This window comes from Salmo salar, chromosome 10 (assembly GCF_965601325.2).
Source record: "Salmo salar chromosome 10, fSalSal1, whole genome shotgun sequence".
Lineage (NCBI taxonomy): Eukaryota > Metazoa > Chordata > Actinopteri > Salmoniformes > Salmonidae > Salmo > Salmo salar.
In genome coordinates, this window is record NC_138300.1 from 90647754 (window position 1) to 90662895 (window position 15142).

The 15142-nt window shown below is 44.1% G+C and overlaps 1 protein-coding gene across 1 annotated transcript; it reads left to right on the forward strand.

Annotated features, from left to right (window-relative positions):
• The first annotated feature begins 277 nt into the window (after positions 1-277).
• LOC106561105 (purine nucleoside phosphorylase) lies at positions 278-9445 on the forward strand. The gene is made up of 6 exons (XM_014124754.3): positions 278-430; positions 4239-4408; positions 4757-4848; positions 8407-8582; positions 8846-9036; positions 9182-9445. The coding sequence occupies exons 1-6, from the start codon at positions 402-404 to the stop codon at positions 9376-9378; spliced, it is 855 nt and encodes a 284-aa protein (XP_013980229.3). The 5' UTR covers positions 278-401; the 3' UTR covers positions 9379-9445.
• Positions 9446-15142: the final 5697 nt, after the last annotated feature.

Below are 15142 nucleotides of genomic sequence, written 5' to 3' on the forward strand. Positions count from 1 at the left end.
GTTTATAGATCTTCTGTGTATAAACTGACGCGGAAGGGCAAAAAATAATCTAACGACGCACTTAGATGTTTTACGAATGGTCTGAGAGGCAGTCTGTAAATAACGAGCGTTTTCAAGTGCAACTTTACTAACGAATGTTTAGTGAAACAGCTCGGAAATGTAACGATGTCGATGTTCCTACGAAGGTTCTAACGATGAACTTGGCTCTAAGATGCTTTGAGAAACCGGGCCCAGTCTGTTAGAAATGTTGCATAGGACAACGAGCCCTGTCAAAGGAACCGCAAGTCCACCGACTCCTCCTCTGCCACGCCACACTCCCATCACATCTGTCCGTCGCAACCGCGACCTCGTCCTACGATTACCGTTTGTAGCTAAACTCAGTAGCTGAAGAACAAACAGCAATGAACATTTCATCTTCGAACCCATCCAGGTAAGATAACATATCGGTGGAGCCTATATCGGGGTGAAAAGCACTCTGGTTTAACAGTTGTCCTCATGGTAGGCTACAGTAGAGCCTATAACAATTTAGCAACGGTTATCTGCTAATCAATTCGTCTGTGTCAGGGGTTGGAAGCGCACAGTAACCCATGAATGTTCTGTGCCTAGTTTCCCGATAGCGATGGAATTTAGGGCTACGAGTGTTTTAGAGATGCATATCTCCTACAACAGCCGAAGATGTGTCAAGCGTTTCCCACGCAAAAAGAACGGTCGTCGTTGGAGCATGTGTCGATACTGAAGGATCGAAAGAAAGGGCCCGCTGCTCTATGATCAGTTTACTCCATTCAAATATTTCCTTAACATTAGTTCACAATACTGACGACGGATCAGCTCCTAGAGAGATATTACCACCTACGGCTGCAAATATTGAGGCGGCTTATTATAATGCTTACCCAATAACAAATGCACTAAATCACAAATTTAGCACATCATTGCATACATGTTAGGCTACACATCATGAAATATGTATTGAGACAAATTACAGACAGTAGCATACAAGTAGCAAAATAGAAATCAATTGATTGAACATGAAATTTCAATATGAATTAAATAGGCCTATAGACTACTGTTTTTAGGCTATATTTTAATGCGCTCATTGTCTTTGTATGCGTCGCTTGTTTGTTTCAATTGTTAAGACATTGGCAGCTTTGTACTTACTTGTATTTAACTTTGTCCTGAAGTTATCAGCGGTCACAGAGAGACGGATAAACCATGATATTCTATGTTTAGCGGAGATCTTCTGTGTACAAAGTGAAGCGGGAGGGTGAAAAAAACAGTGCAGTGCAGTAATATCTAACAAGTAATCTAACAATTCCCAACAACTACCAAATACACACAAATATACGAAGTAAACTAACAATTCCCCAACAACTACCTAATACACACAAATCTAAAGTGGTGAATGAAAATATGTACATATAAGTATATGGATGAGCGATTGCTGAGCGGCATAGACAAGGTGCAGTAGATGGTACAAAATACATTATATATATGTGATATGAGCAATGTGAGATATGTAGACATTATTAAAGTGGCATTATTTAAAGTGACTAGTGATCCATTTATTAAAGTGTCCAGTGATTGGGTCTCAATGTAGGCAGCAGCCTCTCTGACTTAGTGATGGCTGTTTAACAGTCTGATGGCCTTGAGATAGAAGCTGTTTTTCAGTCTCTCGGTCCCAGCTTTGATGCACCTATACTGACCTCGCCATCTGGATGTTAACGGGGTGAACAGGCAGTGGCTCGGGTGGTTATTGTCCTTGATTATCTTTTTGGCCTTCCTGTGACATCGGGTGCTGTAGTTGTCCTGGAGGGCAGGTAGTTTGCCCACGGTGATGCGTTGTGCAGCCCTTACTACCCTCTGGAGAGCCTTACGGTTGTGGGCTGTGCAGTTGCCGTACCAGGCTGTGATAAATCCTGACAGGATGCTCTCGATTGTGCATCTGTGAAAGTTTGTCAGGGTTTTGCGTGACAATCCAAATTTCTTCAGCCTCCTGAGGTTGACGAGGTGCTGTTGCGCCTTCTTCACCACACTGTCTGTGTGGGTGAACCATTTCAGTTTGTCTGTGATGTGTGCGCCGAGGAACTTAAAACATTCCACCTTCTCCACTGCTGTCCCTGATAACGATGGTTTGGAGAAAAATCTCGGAGATTTAACGATGCTCATAAGAAGTTCCTAACGACAAACTTGGCCTTAAGATTCTTTTGGGAAACCGGGCCCTGGTTCGACTTCCAATATTCCAGCTTCAGTCAGTCATTCATAGGCTACAATGTGGCAATGGATTGGGCTACATGAAATGGGCAGATTTGTAAATGTTCATGGCAAGAGATTATCGTGGTTCTCTGGTATAATTGACTTATCTGATAGAAATCAATACAAATTGCTGATATAGGCCTACATATCGAAAATCTCGATTCCTAATATAAGGTTAATAATATTGAACAATATTTTAGCTTATTTTCCTCCCTATTATTTGTGTTTAGGCTACATCCTAATACGTAGGTACACGATGACCTGGGTAACACTTAAAGAGACATGCTTACTTTTCATGAAAACCCTATGCAAAATGCTATTGTTACTCTTCTATATTTTTATTGTTTTACTTTAGTTCATTTAGTAAATATTTTCTCAACTCTTATTTTTCTTAAAACTGCATTGTTGGTTAAGGGCTTGTAAGTAAGCATTTCACGGTGAGGTCTACACCTGTTGTATTCGGCGCATGTGACAAATAACATTTGATTTGATTTGATTGAAGCATTGAAAGCAGCCCAACTTTTGCCAGCTCATTTGAAAGGAAAGGGACTCGGCGTTGTAAGTACACAATGAGTGGCCATTGTGCGTGTTCATTGAGCGCCTGGTTCAGGGAGTGTGCAGTCGCGCGGCCCGGTGGACCGTACTGAATGGAGGGTCCTGTTCCGGCAGTGGCCAGCAGCACCACGGACAGCTCCGTGATGGAAGCGCTGCGCTTTCACGGAATCAGCCAATCCGTCTGCGGCTCATCTCCTCCTGTCCTGTGAGCTCCCCCCATTTACTACAGCGAGCAGAAAACTACCAGTATAAAAAACAGCTTCAATGCTTCAAATTAAACATGCCTGATATGAACGTTTATGGTGACGAGATTTATTGCTAACATTGAACACCTTTTATTGCCCCCCAAAGAAAATTGAGGAAGACGAACTGTTTACTTTGGGCAGGACTTTGTTTATTCTGTGGCGAATTATTGGTTCAAAACGTAAATAAGACAGTAATTCCCAGTTCCCACCTGTATGATTGGTTCAAAACGTAAATAAGACATAGTCATTTCCAGTTCCCACCTGTATGTCCTGTTTCATATAATCATGCAGTCCACTTCACAGGTTTACAATAGTATCTGTTGTACAGTAAAATAACATTAAGGAATATTTTTTATTTTCTTAAAAACAACAGAACAAACTGCTTTCTATGCCACTAATGTTGGTTAGATTGGCCTGCAGACCAAGTGATCTCATTGGATTTATGGTCACTTATAAAATCTGTTTATGCCTACTTTTTAATGACAGGACTTGCAATCATTCACCATGTCCAACCGATGAGTATGCCAACAACCATAATGTCTCAAATGCCAATACAACTTGATATGCTTGTAGAGTTTAAATGTGTAGAAGTTAATTACATTTTGTTGTATTCAATTTAATTCAATTAGATAAGCTCTCCCACTCTCTCTCTCTCTCTCTCCCTCTGTCTCTCCCTCCCACACACACACATTCAGTACCAAGAGAGCGGATTCATTTATTTTTAAATTGAACCTTTATTTAACTAGGCAAGTCAGTTAAGAACAAATTCTTATTTACAATGACGGCCTACACCGGCCAAACCCAGACGACGTGGGGCCAATTGTGCGCCGCCCTATGGGACTCACCATCACGGACGGTTGTGATACAGCCTGGATTCATACCAGGGTGTCTGTAGTGACGCCTCAAACACTGAGATGCAGTGCTTTAGACCGCTGTGCCACACGGGAGCCCGGGGTGTGAAGGGGTGTGTTTGTCTATGATTCTGTTATTAGTAGCTGAAGGAGTTGCTAAGATACTTGACAGTAATTGACAGGTTTTGCATAATCAAAAAACAAATGTTCCCATTGGTTGTGTTCAGATGAAAGGTGTATAGTAATCCATCTCTGCAGAAACACAGATGATCATTGATGATTTAGATTGTAACATTATACTGAATAGCATGAACTTACTATCTGTTTCTTCCCTCAGTTACAAATATGAAGATTACAGGGAGACAGCTGATTGGTTGCTGTCCCACACTGAGCAGAGGCCTAAAATAGCCATCGTCTGTGGTTCTGGCCTCTGTGGTCTTGCTGACCTGCTGGACAACAAGAATATGTTTCCCTACAAGGACATCCCACACTTCCCCAACAGCACAGGTCAGACACCATCCTTATCCTGCACTCTACCGCCTGAAACTGTACAGCATCATGCTGTCTTCAGTTTGTACATGCATCATTACATCATCCAGCTCAATAGCTCTATAGAAGTTATAATGATCATTGATAACTTACGTATTTAGTCATTTAATGTCAGATAAGAAATGTTTATGTAGATGTTTTGAAAGTTGAAGTAAGAACACCAGTCCTTCACTGTGACCCAGAACCAGACCATCACCCGATGGTGGCTGCTGCTTCCTGTCCTTGGGACCTGACTGAAATATTTACATTCGGCAATTCTATTAAAATCCTCCTCCTGTCTTTCTTGTTGCACCACTGCTGTACAAGGACATGTCAGTCAGCTGGTATTTGGGGAGCTGCAGGGGAAGCAGTGTGTCTGTATGCAGGGCCACTTCAACGAGGGCTATGACATTGCCACGGTGAGTCCACTCTTTCCACCCACCAGAGCCATATCCTCATTACATTGGATTAATATTTAATGAAAAAGTGTATTGGAATGCTTGTATATCCCATGATAAACTTGACACCTTATGGGATGATATTTTTTTTTAAATACAGCTACTATATTCTTTCAAATGAGTAGTGAGGTCCTCAATGATATTTCAGCAGTTTGCACTTTTATGAAGAAGTCCCGTTATGTTAGAATAACACAGTTAGTGTCTTCAGTTAGCTTTTGACCTCTATGAAAGTAGTATAGCAGTCAACTTGGGTTAACCTTTGACAGTGTTAGTTGAATTTTCACGTCTAAATCTTGGGACCCTCTTAAAACACAATCTGTCTGCACCCTGACCTACTATAAGCATTTTTTTATCTATTTTCTATTGAACCTTTATTTAACTAGGCAAGTCAGTTGAGAACAAATTCTTATTTACAATGACGGCCTACCAAAAGGCAAAAGGCCTCCTGCAGGGATGGGGGCTGGGATTAAAAATAAAAATAATTTTAATTAAAATATAGGACAAAACACACATCACGACAAGAGAGACAACACAACACTACATAAAGAGAGACTTAAGACAACAAGAGAGACAACACAACATAAAGAGAGACCTAAGACAACAAGAGAGACAACACAACACTACATAAAGAGAGACCTAAGACAACAAGAGAGACAACACAACATAAAGAGAGACCTAAGACAACAAGAGAGACAACACAACATAAAGAGAGACCTAAGACAACAAGAGAGACAACACAACACAACATAAAGAGAGACTTAAGACAACAAGAGAGACAACACAACACTACATAAAGAGAGACTTAAGACAACAAGAGAGACAACACAACACAACATAAAGAGAGACCTAAGACAACAAGAGAGACAACACAACATAAAGAGAGACCTAAGACAACAAGAGAGACAACACAACATAAAGAGAGACCTAAGACAACAAGAGAGACAACACAACACAACATAAAGAGAGACCTAAGACAACAAGAGAGACAACACAACACTACATAAAGAGAGACCTAAGACAACAAGAGAGACAACACAACACTACATAAAGAGAGACCTAAGACAACAAGAGAGACAACACAACATAAAGAGAGACCTAAGACAACAAGAGAGACAACACAACACTACATAAAGAGAGACCTAAGACAACAAGAGAGACAACACAACACTACATAAAGAGAGACCTAAGACTAGGACATTAAAACTTCTTCAGGATCTTTGTCCCGTCCACGGGACAGTTGAGCTAACGTAGGCTAATGCCATTAGCATGAGGTTGTAAGTAACAAGAACATTTCCCAGGACGTAGACATATCTGATATTGGCAGAAAGCTTAAATTCTTGTTAATCTAACTGCACTGTCCAATAATCTAACTGCACTGTCCAATTTACAAATCAAATCAAATTGTATTGGTCACATACACATGGTTAGCAGATGTTAATGCAAGTGTAGCGAAATGCTTGCGCTTCTAGTTCCGACCATGCGGTAATATCTAACAAGTGATCTAACAATTTCACAACAACTACCTTATTTATTTATTTATTTATTTTACCGTTATTTTACCAGGTAAGTTGACTGAGAACACATTGTCATTTACAGCAACGACCTGGGGAATAGTTACAGGGGAGAGGAGGGGGATGAATGAGCCAATTGTAAGCTGGGGATGATTATACACACAAGTGTAAAGGAATGAATAAGAATATGTACATATAAATATATGGATGAGCGATGGCCGAACGGTATAGGCAAGATGCAGTAGATGCTATAGAGTAGGGTATATACATATGAGATGAGTAATGTAGGGTATGTAAACATTATATAAAGTGGTATTGTTTAAAGTGACTAGTGATACATTTATTACATCCATGTTTTATTTACTAAGTGGCTAGAGATTTGAGTCAGTATGTTGGCAGCAGCCACTCAATGTCAGTGATGGCTGTTTAACAGTCTGATGGCCTTGAGATAGAAGCTGTTTTTCAGTCTCTCGGTCCCAGCTTTGATGCACCTGTACTGACCTCGCCTTCTGGATGTTAACGGGGTGAACAGGCAGTGGCTCGGGTGGTTGTTGTCCTTGATGATCTTTTTGGCCTTCCTGTGACATCGGGTGGTGTAGGTGTCCTGGAGGGCAGGTAGTTTGCCCCCGGTGATGCGTTGTGCAGACCTCACTACCTTCTGGAGAGCCTTTGGTTGTGGGCGGAGCAGTTGCCGTACCAGGTGGTGATACAGCCCGACAGGATGCTCTCGATTGTGCATCTGTAAAAGTTTGTCAGGGTTTTGCGTGACAATCCAAATTTCTTCAGCCTCCTGAGGTTGAAGAGGCGCTGTTGCGCCTTCTTCACCACACTGTCTGTGTGGGTGGACCATTTCAGTTTGTCCGTGATGTGTACGCTAAGGAACTTAAAACTTTCCATCTTCTCCACTACTGTCCCGTCGATGTGGATAGGGGGGTGCTCCCTCTGCTGTTTCCTGAAGTCCACGATCATCTCCTTTGTTTTGTTGACGTTCAGTGTGAGGTTATTTTCCTGACACCACACTGCGAGGGCCCTCACCTCCTCCCTGTAGGCCGTCTTGTTGACTAGTCTCTCAGAGCACTTCATGATGACGGAAGTGAGTGCTACGGGGCGATAGTCGTTTAGCTCAGTTACCTTATCTTTCTTGGGAACAGGAACAATGGTGGCCCTCTTGAAGCATGTGGGAACAGCAGACTGGGATAGGGATTGATTGAATATGTCCGTAAACACACCAGCCAGCTGGTCTACACATGCTCTGAGGACGCGGCTAGGGATGCCGTCTGGGCCGGCAGCCTTGCGAGGGTTAACAAGTTTAAATGTTTTACTCACGTTGGCTGCGGTGAAGGAGAGCCCACAGGTTTTGGTAGCGGGCCGTGTCGGTGGCACTGTATTGTCCTCAAACAGTAGCTATTACAGTGAAAGAACACCATGCTATTGTTTGAGGGGAGTGCACAATTCTGAGCATGAAAAGTTATTAATAAACCAAGTAGGCACATTTGGGCAGTCATGAAACAAAATTTTTAACAGAAATACAATGGTTCATTGGATCAGTCTAAAACTTTACACTGCTGCCATCTAGTGGCCAGAATCTAATTGCACCTAAACTGCAATAATACATTGTGGCCTTTCTCTTGCATTTCAAGAGAAAGGCCACATCTTTTACCAGATCTAATGTGTTATGTTCAATTACATTAATTTCACATTTCCACAAACATCAAAGTGTTTCCTTTAAAATGGTATCAAGAATATGCATATCCTTGCATTTGGTCCTGAGCTACAGGCAGTTAGATTTGGGTATGTCATTTTAGGTGAAAATTGAAAGAAAGGGTCCGATCTTCAAGAGGTTTTTAAGACCATAAATGTTTAATTTGACTTTATTTTGTTAAAATTATTCCACCCTCTATAATGATTATAGTCTAGTCACCTAGTAATAATGACAACAGTGCAGTTTTTCTGTTGAAAAATGTCAGCACTGAGTGATACCTTATCTCTAGTTCCTCTTTCTCTCCAGGTGACGTACCCGGGCCGAGTGTTCTTCCTGCTGGGGGTGGAGACCTTGATCATTACCAATGCTGTTGGGGGGCTGAACCCCAACTTTAAAGTGGGTGACATCATGCTGATCAAGGATCACATCAACATGCCTGGCTATGCAGGCCAGAACCCACTGTGTGGTCACAACGATGAAAGGTTAGAATAGCAGTCTTTTGATCTTTGGAAGGGTTCCGTTGCATGCTCCCTCTGTCTGAAGAGGATGGGCTTCTCTTTCTGCTGTGGAAAAGGCTCCCCAGAGGTCTCCTCCCACATTTTCCCATATATGGAGCCTGATTACTGGCATTTTATTACAGTAAAGGGCATGGGTCTTACCCTTGTGGAGTCCTTGGATTGTACTTTGTCCTTTACCTGACATGGAGAGCCTCTGATATGACACAGGACTTTATGTATCGTTTCAGGTTTGGAGTCCGTTTTCCCTGCATGTCGGACGCCTATGACAAAGACCTTTCTAGTCTGGCCAAAGAGACTGCTGAGGAGCAGGGCTGTTCCTCCTTCATCCAGCAAGGTGTGTACTGCATGCTGGCAGGTCCCACCTTTGAGACCATCGCAGAGTGCAGAGCTCTCCAGAAACTAGGCGCAGATGCTGTGGGTAAGTATGGGTCATTGGGTTTTTACCATGGCCTTCAAGTCTCTCAATAGCCATGTCCATTTCTTCTACAGAAAATGTACGAGTGTCAGGTTGAAAATGACCAAACTCAATGCTTGTCTTCTCTCACCCTCTCTGTGCTCTGTAGGTATGAGTACAGTCCCTGAGGTGGTGGTGGCCCGTCACTGTGGTCTCCGTGTCTTTGGCCTGTCTCTCATCACCAACAAGGTGGTCACAGACTACAATAGCCTGGAGAAGGCCAACCATGATGAGGTACTGGAGACCACACACATGCGTACTCAGGACCTACACAGGCTGATCAGTAACCTGCTAGCTAAGATGTAGATCAGCCCCAGTCTGTCTGTGTAATCAGCCCAGGAACATAGTTACTATAAGGGGATGTTATATAGGAAGTACAGATGAATATATTCCAGACTAGAGAAATGTCAATAGCTAGCATGAAATACAGAGGGATCATTGCAATGATATGATATACAGTTGAAGTCGGAAGTTTACATACACTTAGGTTGGAGTCATTAAAACTTGTTTTTCAACCACTCCACACATTTCTTGTTAACAAACTATAGTTTTGGCAAGTTGGTTAGGACATCTACTCTGTGCATGACACAAGTAATTTTTCCAACAATTGTTTACAGACAGATTATTTCACTTATAATTCACTGTATCACAATTCCAGTGGGTCAGAAGTTTACATACACTAAGTTGACTGTGCCTTTAAACAGCTTGGAAAAATCCTGAAAATGATGCAATGGCCTTAAAAGCTTCTGATAGTTGACATCATTTGAGTAAATTGGAGGTGTACCTGTGGATGTATTTCAAGGCCTACCTTCAAACTCAGTGCCTCTTTGCTTGACATCATGGGAAAATCAAAAGAAATCAGCCAAGACCTCAGAAAAAGAATTGTAGACCTCAACAAGTCTGGTTCATCCTTGGGAGCAATTTCCAAATGCCTGAAGGTACCACGTTCATCTGTACAAACAATAGTACGCAAGTATAAACACCATGGGACCACGCAGCCGTCATACCGCTCAGGAAGGAGACGCGTTCTGTCTTCTAGAGATGAACGTACTTTTGTGCGAAAGGTGCAAATCAATCCCAGGACAACAGCAAAGGACCTTGTGAAGATGCTGGAGGAAACAGGTACAAAAGTATCTATATCCACAGTAAAACGAGTCCTATATCGACATAACCTGAATGGCCCTCAGCAAGGAAGAAGCCACTGCTCCAACTGCCATAAAAAAGCTAGACTACAGTTTGCAACTGCACATGGGGACAAAGATCGTACTTTTTGGAGAAATGTCCTCTGGTCTGATGAAACAAAAATAGAACTGTTTGGCCATATTGACCATCGTTATGTTTGGAGGAAAAAGGGGGAGGCTTGCAAGCCGAATATCCCCAACCATGAAGCACGGGGGTGGCAGCATCATGTTGTATTGGTGCTTTGCTGCAGGAGGAACTGGTGCACTTCACAAAATAGATGGCATCATGAGGCAGGACAATTATGTGGATATATTGAAGCAACATAAGACATCAGTCAGGAAGTTATCCTCTCTGGGCTAGGTGGGACGAAATCGTCCCACCTACTCAACAGCCAGTGGAATCCCGTGGCTCGTTATTCAAATACCTTAGAAATGCTATAACTTCAATTTTTCAAAAAATATGACTATTTTACACCATTTTAAAGACAAGACTCTCGTTAATCTAACCACACTGTCCGATTTCAAAAAGGCTTTACAACGAAAGCAAAACATTAGATTATGTCAGCAGAGTACCCAGCCAGAAATAATCAGACACCCATTTTTCAAGCTAGCATATAATGTCACATAAACCCAAACCACAGCTAAATGCAGCACTAACCTTTGATGATCTTCATCAGATGACAATCCTATGACATTATGTTATACAATACATGCATGTTTTGTTCAATCAAGTTCATATTTATATCAAAAACCAGCTTTTTACATTAGCATGTGACGTTCAGAACTAGCATACCCACTGCAAACTTCCGGTGAATTTACTAAATTACTCACGATAAACGTTCACAAAAAACATAACAATTATTTTAAGAATTATAGATACAGAACTCCTTTATGCAATTGCTATGTCCGATTTTAAAATAGCTTTTCGGTGAAAGCACATTTTGCAATATTCTGAGTAGATAGCCCAGCCATCACGGGCTAGCTATTTAGACACCCACCAAGTTTAGCCCTCACCAAAGTCAGATTTACTATAAGAAAATTTGTATTACCTTTGCTGTTCTTTGTCAGAATGCACTCCCAGGACTTCTACTTCAATAACAAATGTTGGTTTGGTTCAAAATAATCCATAGTTATGTTCAAATATCCTCTGTTTTGTTCGTGCGTTCAAGACACTATCCGAAGGGTAAATAAGGGTGACGCGCCCGACGCGTTTCGTGACAAAAAATTATAAATATTCCATTACCGTACTTCGAAGCATGTCAACCGCTGTTTAAAATCAATTTTTATGCAATTTTTCTCGTAAAAAAGCGATAATATTCCGACCGGGAGTCGTTGTTTTAGTTCAAAGACAGAGAAAATAAAAACATGGGGTCGCCTCGTGCACGCGCCTCAGTCTCATTGTCCTCTGATAGACCACTTACCAAAGGCGCTAATGTTTTTCAGCCAGGGGCTGCAAAGACATCATTCAGCTTTTTCCCGGGTTCTGAGAGCCTATGGGAGCCGTAGGAAGTGTCACGTTACAGCAAAGATCCTCAGTTTTCAATAAAGAGAGTCAAGAAGCCCAAGAAATTGTCAGACAGGCCACTTCCTGTAAGGAATCTTCTCAGTTTTTTGCCTCCCATATGAGTTCTGTTATACTCACAGACACCATTCAAACAGTTTTAGAAACTTTAGAGTGTTTTCTATCCAAATCAAACAATTATATGCATATTCTAGTTACTGGGCAGGAGTAGTAACCAGATTAAATTGGGTCCGTTTTTTATCCGGCCGTGCAAATACTGCCCCCTAACCCCAACAGGTTAAAGCTTGGTCACAAATGGGTCTTCTAATGGACAATGACCCCAAATATACTTCCAAAGTTGTGGCAAAATGGCTTAAGGACAACCAAGTCAAGGTATTGGAGTGGCCATCACAAAGCCCTGACCTCAACCCCATAGAAAATTTGTGGACAGATCTGAAAAAGTGTGTGCGAGCAAGGAGGCCTACAAGCCTGCTCTGTCAGGAGGAATGGGCCAAAATTCACCCAACTTATTGTGGGAAGCTTGTGGAAGGCTACCCGAAATGTTTGCCCCAAGTTAAACAATTTAAAGGCAATGCTACTGTCACGGTTGTCGTTGGGAAAGGAGGACCAAAATGCAGCAGAAATAAGTGTACTCATCCTCTTTATTAAATAAAGAAGGAAAACTGAAAACAACAAACACGTACACTGAAACACTACGACAAAATAACAGTCTGGCAAGGCACACGGCTAAACACAGAACAATCTCCCACAAAACCTACACCAAACAATTACCCATATATAGGACTCTCAATCAGAGGCAACGAGGAAGCACCTGCCTCCAATTGAGAGTCCCAACCCCCCCATTAACCTAACATAGAAATACACTCACTCGACTAAACATAGAAATACCTAAACATAGAACATAAACCAAAACCCGGAAATAATAAATCAAACGCCCTTCAACAAACACACCACCCCGAACCACATAAAACAAATACCCTCTGCCACGTCCTGACCAAACTACAATAACAATTAACCCTTATACTGGCCAGGACGTGACAGTACCCCCCCCCCCCCCCCTAAAGGTGCTAACCCCGGAAGCACCTCAAGAATAACGAAAACCCCAAACAACAACAAAAAATCCCCCTAAACTAAAGGGAGGGAAGGGAGGGTGGCTGCCGTCACTGACGGCACTTGTGCTACACCCCCCCTCCCCAACCCACCTATGCAGGTGGTGGTTCAGGCTCCGGCCTATTGTCCTCCAGAGTGCCGACCGACCCGATCAGCCTCGCACCGTAGGCAGACTCCCCCTGCTCCGGATCATGGGCAGACCTCCTCCTCTCCACCCTGTATGCAGACTCATCAATTATACAGTTAATCAAAATTCCTTTTAAATTGTCAGGCTTACTCAGTTCAGGGTTGCTGCTAAACTCCCTTGGTTTTGGGTCATCGGCAGACTCTGGGCAGATGGGCCGCTCTGGCTGATCCTGGCCGATGGGCCGCTCTGGCTGATCCTGGCCGATGGGCCGCTCTGGCTGATCCTGGCCGATGGGCCGCTCTGGCATCTCCGGGCAGTCGGGCCGCTCTGGCATCTCCGGGCAGTCGGGCCGCTCTGGCATCTCCGGGCAGTCGGGCCGCTCTGGCATCTCCGGGCAGTCGGGCCGCTCTGGCATCTCCGGGCAGACGGGCCGCTCTGGCATCTCAGGGCAGACGGGCAGCTCTGGCGACTCCTGACTGATGGGCAGCTCTGGCGACTCCTGACTGACGGGCAGCTCTGGCGACTCCTGACTGACGGGCAGCTCTGGCGACTCCTGACTGACGGGCAGCTCTGGCGACTCCTGACTGACGGGCAGCTCTGGCGACTCCTGACTGACGGGCAGCTCTGGCGACTCCTGACTGACGGGCAGCTCTGGTGACTCCTGACTGACGGGCAGCTCTGGCGACTCCTGACTGACGGGCAGCTCTGGCGACTCCTGACTGACGGGCAGCTCTGGCGACTCCTGACTGAGCTGACGCACTGAAAGCCTGGTGCGTGGTGCTGGTACTGGGGTTATCAGCCTGGGAACGCGCACCTCCAGGCTAGTGCGGGGAGCGGGAACAGGACGAGTCGGACTGGGCTGACGCACTTCCGGGTCTGCACGAGAGACAGGAACTGGAAACACCGGGCTATGGAAACGCACAGGCGGTCTTGATCTTACCTCCTGCACAACCCGTCCTGGCTGGATGGAACTAGTAGCCCTGTACGAGCGGGGTGCTCGTACAGGGCGGACTGGGCTGTGCAGGGGCCTGATGGTTGCCGTGCGTAGAGCGGGAGTTGGGTAGCCTGGTCCTAGGAGGCGTACCGGCGACCAGATGCACTGCGCAGGCATCCTCCTACCAGGCTGGATGCCCACTCTAGCACGGCACCTGCGAGGGGCTGGAATAACTCGCACCGGACTGTGCGTGCGTATGGGCGAGATTGTGCGCTCTTCCGCGAAACACGGCGCCCTCCACTCCATACGCTCCTCCATATAATCATGGGTAGCTGGCTTCTGGCTCTTCCTTGGTCTAGCCAAACTACCCATGTGCCCCCAAAAAAATGTTTATTGGGGGTGCCTCTCGTGCTTTATCGGCGCGTACAAGGCCTCGTACCTCCGCCTCTCCGCCTTGGCTGCCTCGATTTCCTCCCGTGGGCGACGGTATTCCCCAGCCTGGTGCCAAGGTCCAGCCCCGTCCAGAACTTCCTCCCAGGTCCATTTCTTCCACCAGTCCATCTCGAAATCCCCTTGCTCCTTACTCTGCTGCTTGGTCCATTTGTGGTGGGAGATTCTGTCACGGTTATCGTTGGGAAAGGAGGACCAAAATGCAGCAGAAATAAGTGTACTCATCCTCTTTATTAAATAAAGAAGGAAAACTGAAAACAACAAACACGTACACTGAAACACTACGACAAAATAACAGTCTGGCAAGGCACACGGCTAAACACAGAACAATCTCCCACAAAACCTACACCAAACAATTACCCATATATAGGACTCTCAATCAGAGGCAACGAGGAAGCACCTGCCTCCAATTGAGAGTCCCAACCCCCCCATTAACCTAACATAGAAATACAATCACTCGACTAAACATAGAAATACCTAAACATAGAACATAAACCAAAACCCGGAAATAATAAATCAAACGCCCTTCAACAAACACACCACCCCGAACCACATAAAACAAATACCCTCTGCCACGTCCTGACCAAACTACAATAACAATTAACCCTTATACTGGCCAGGACGTGACAGCTACCAAATACTAATTAAGTGTATGTAAACTTCTGACCCACTGGGAATGTGATGAAAGAAATAAAAGCTGAAATAAATCATTCTCTCTATTATTATTCTGACATTTCACATTCTTA

What these genes read in the sequence shown, in the direction of transcription:
- LOC106561105 (XM_014124754.3), top strand. Translation starts at nt 402, where the DNA reads ATGAACATTTCATCTTCGAACCCATCCAG. An exon ending in ACACTTCCCCAACAGCACAG is followed by an intron (nt 4,409 to 4,756) that starts GTCAGACACCAT and finishes CTGCTGTACAAG; the next exon opens with GACATGTCAGTCAGCTGGTA. An exon ending in TGTGGTCACAACGATGAAAG is followed by an intron (nt 8,583 to 8,845) that starts GTTAGAATAGCA and finishes GTATCGTTTCAG; the next exon opens with GTTTGGAGTCCGTTTTCCCT.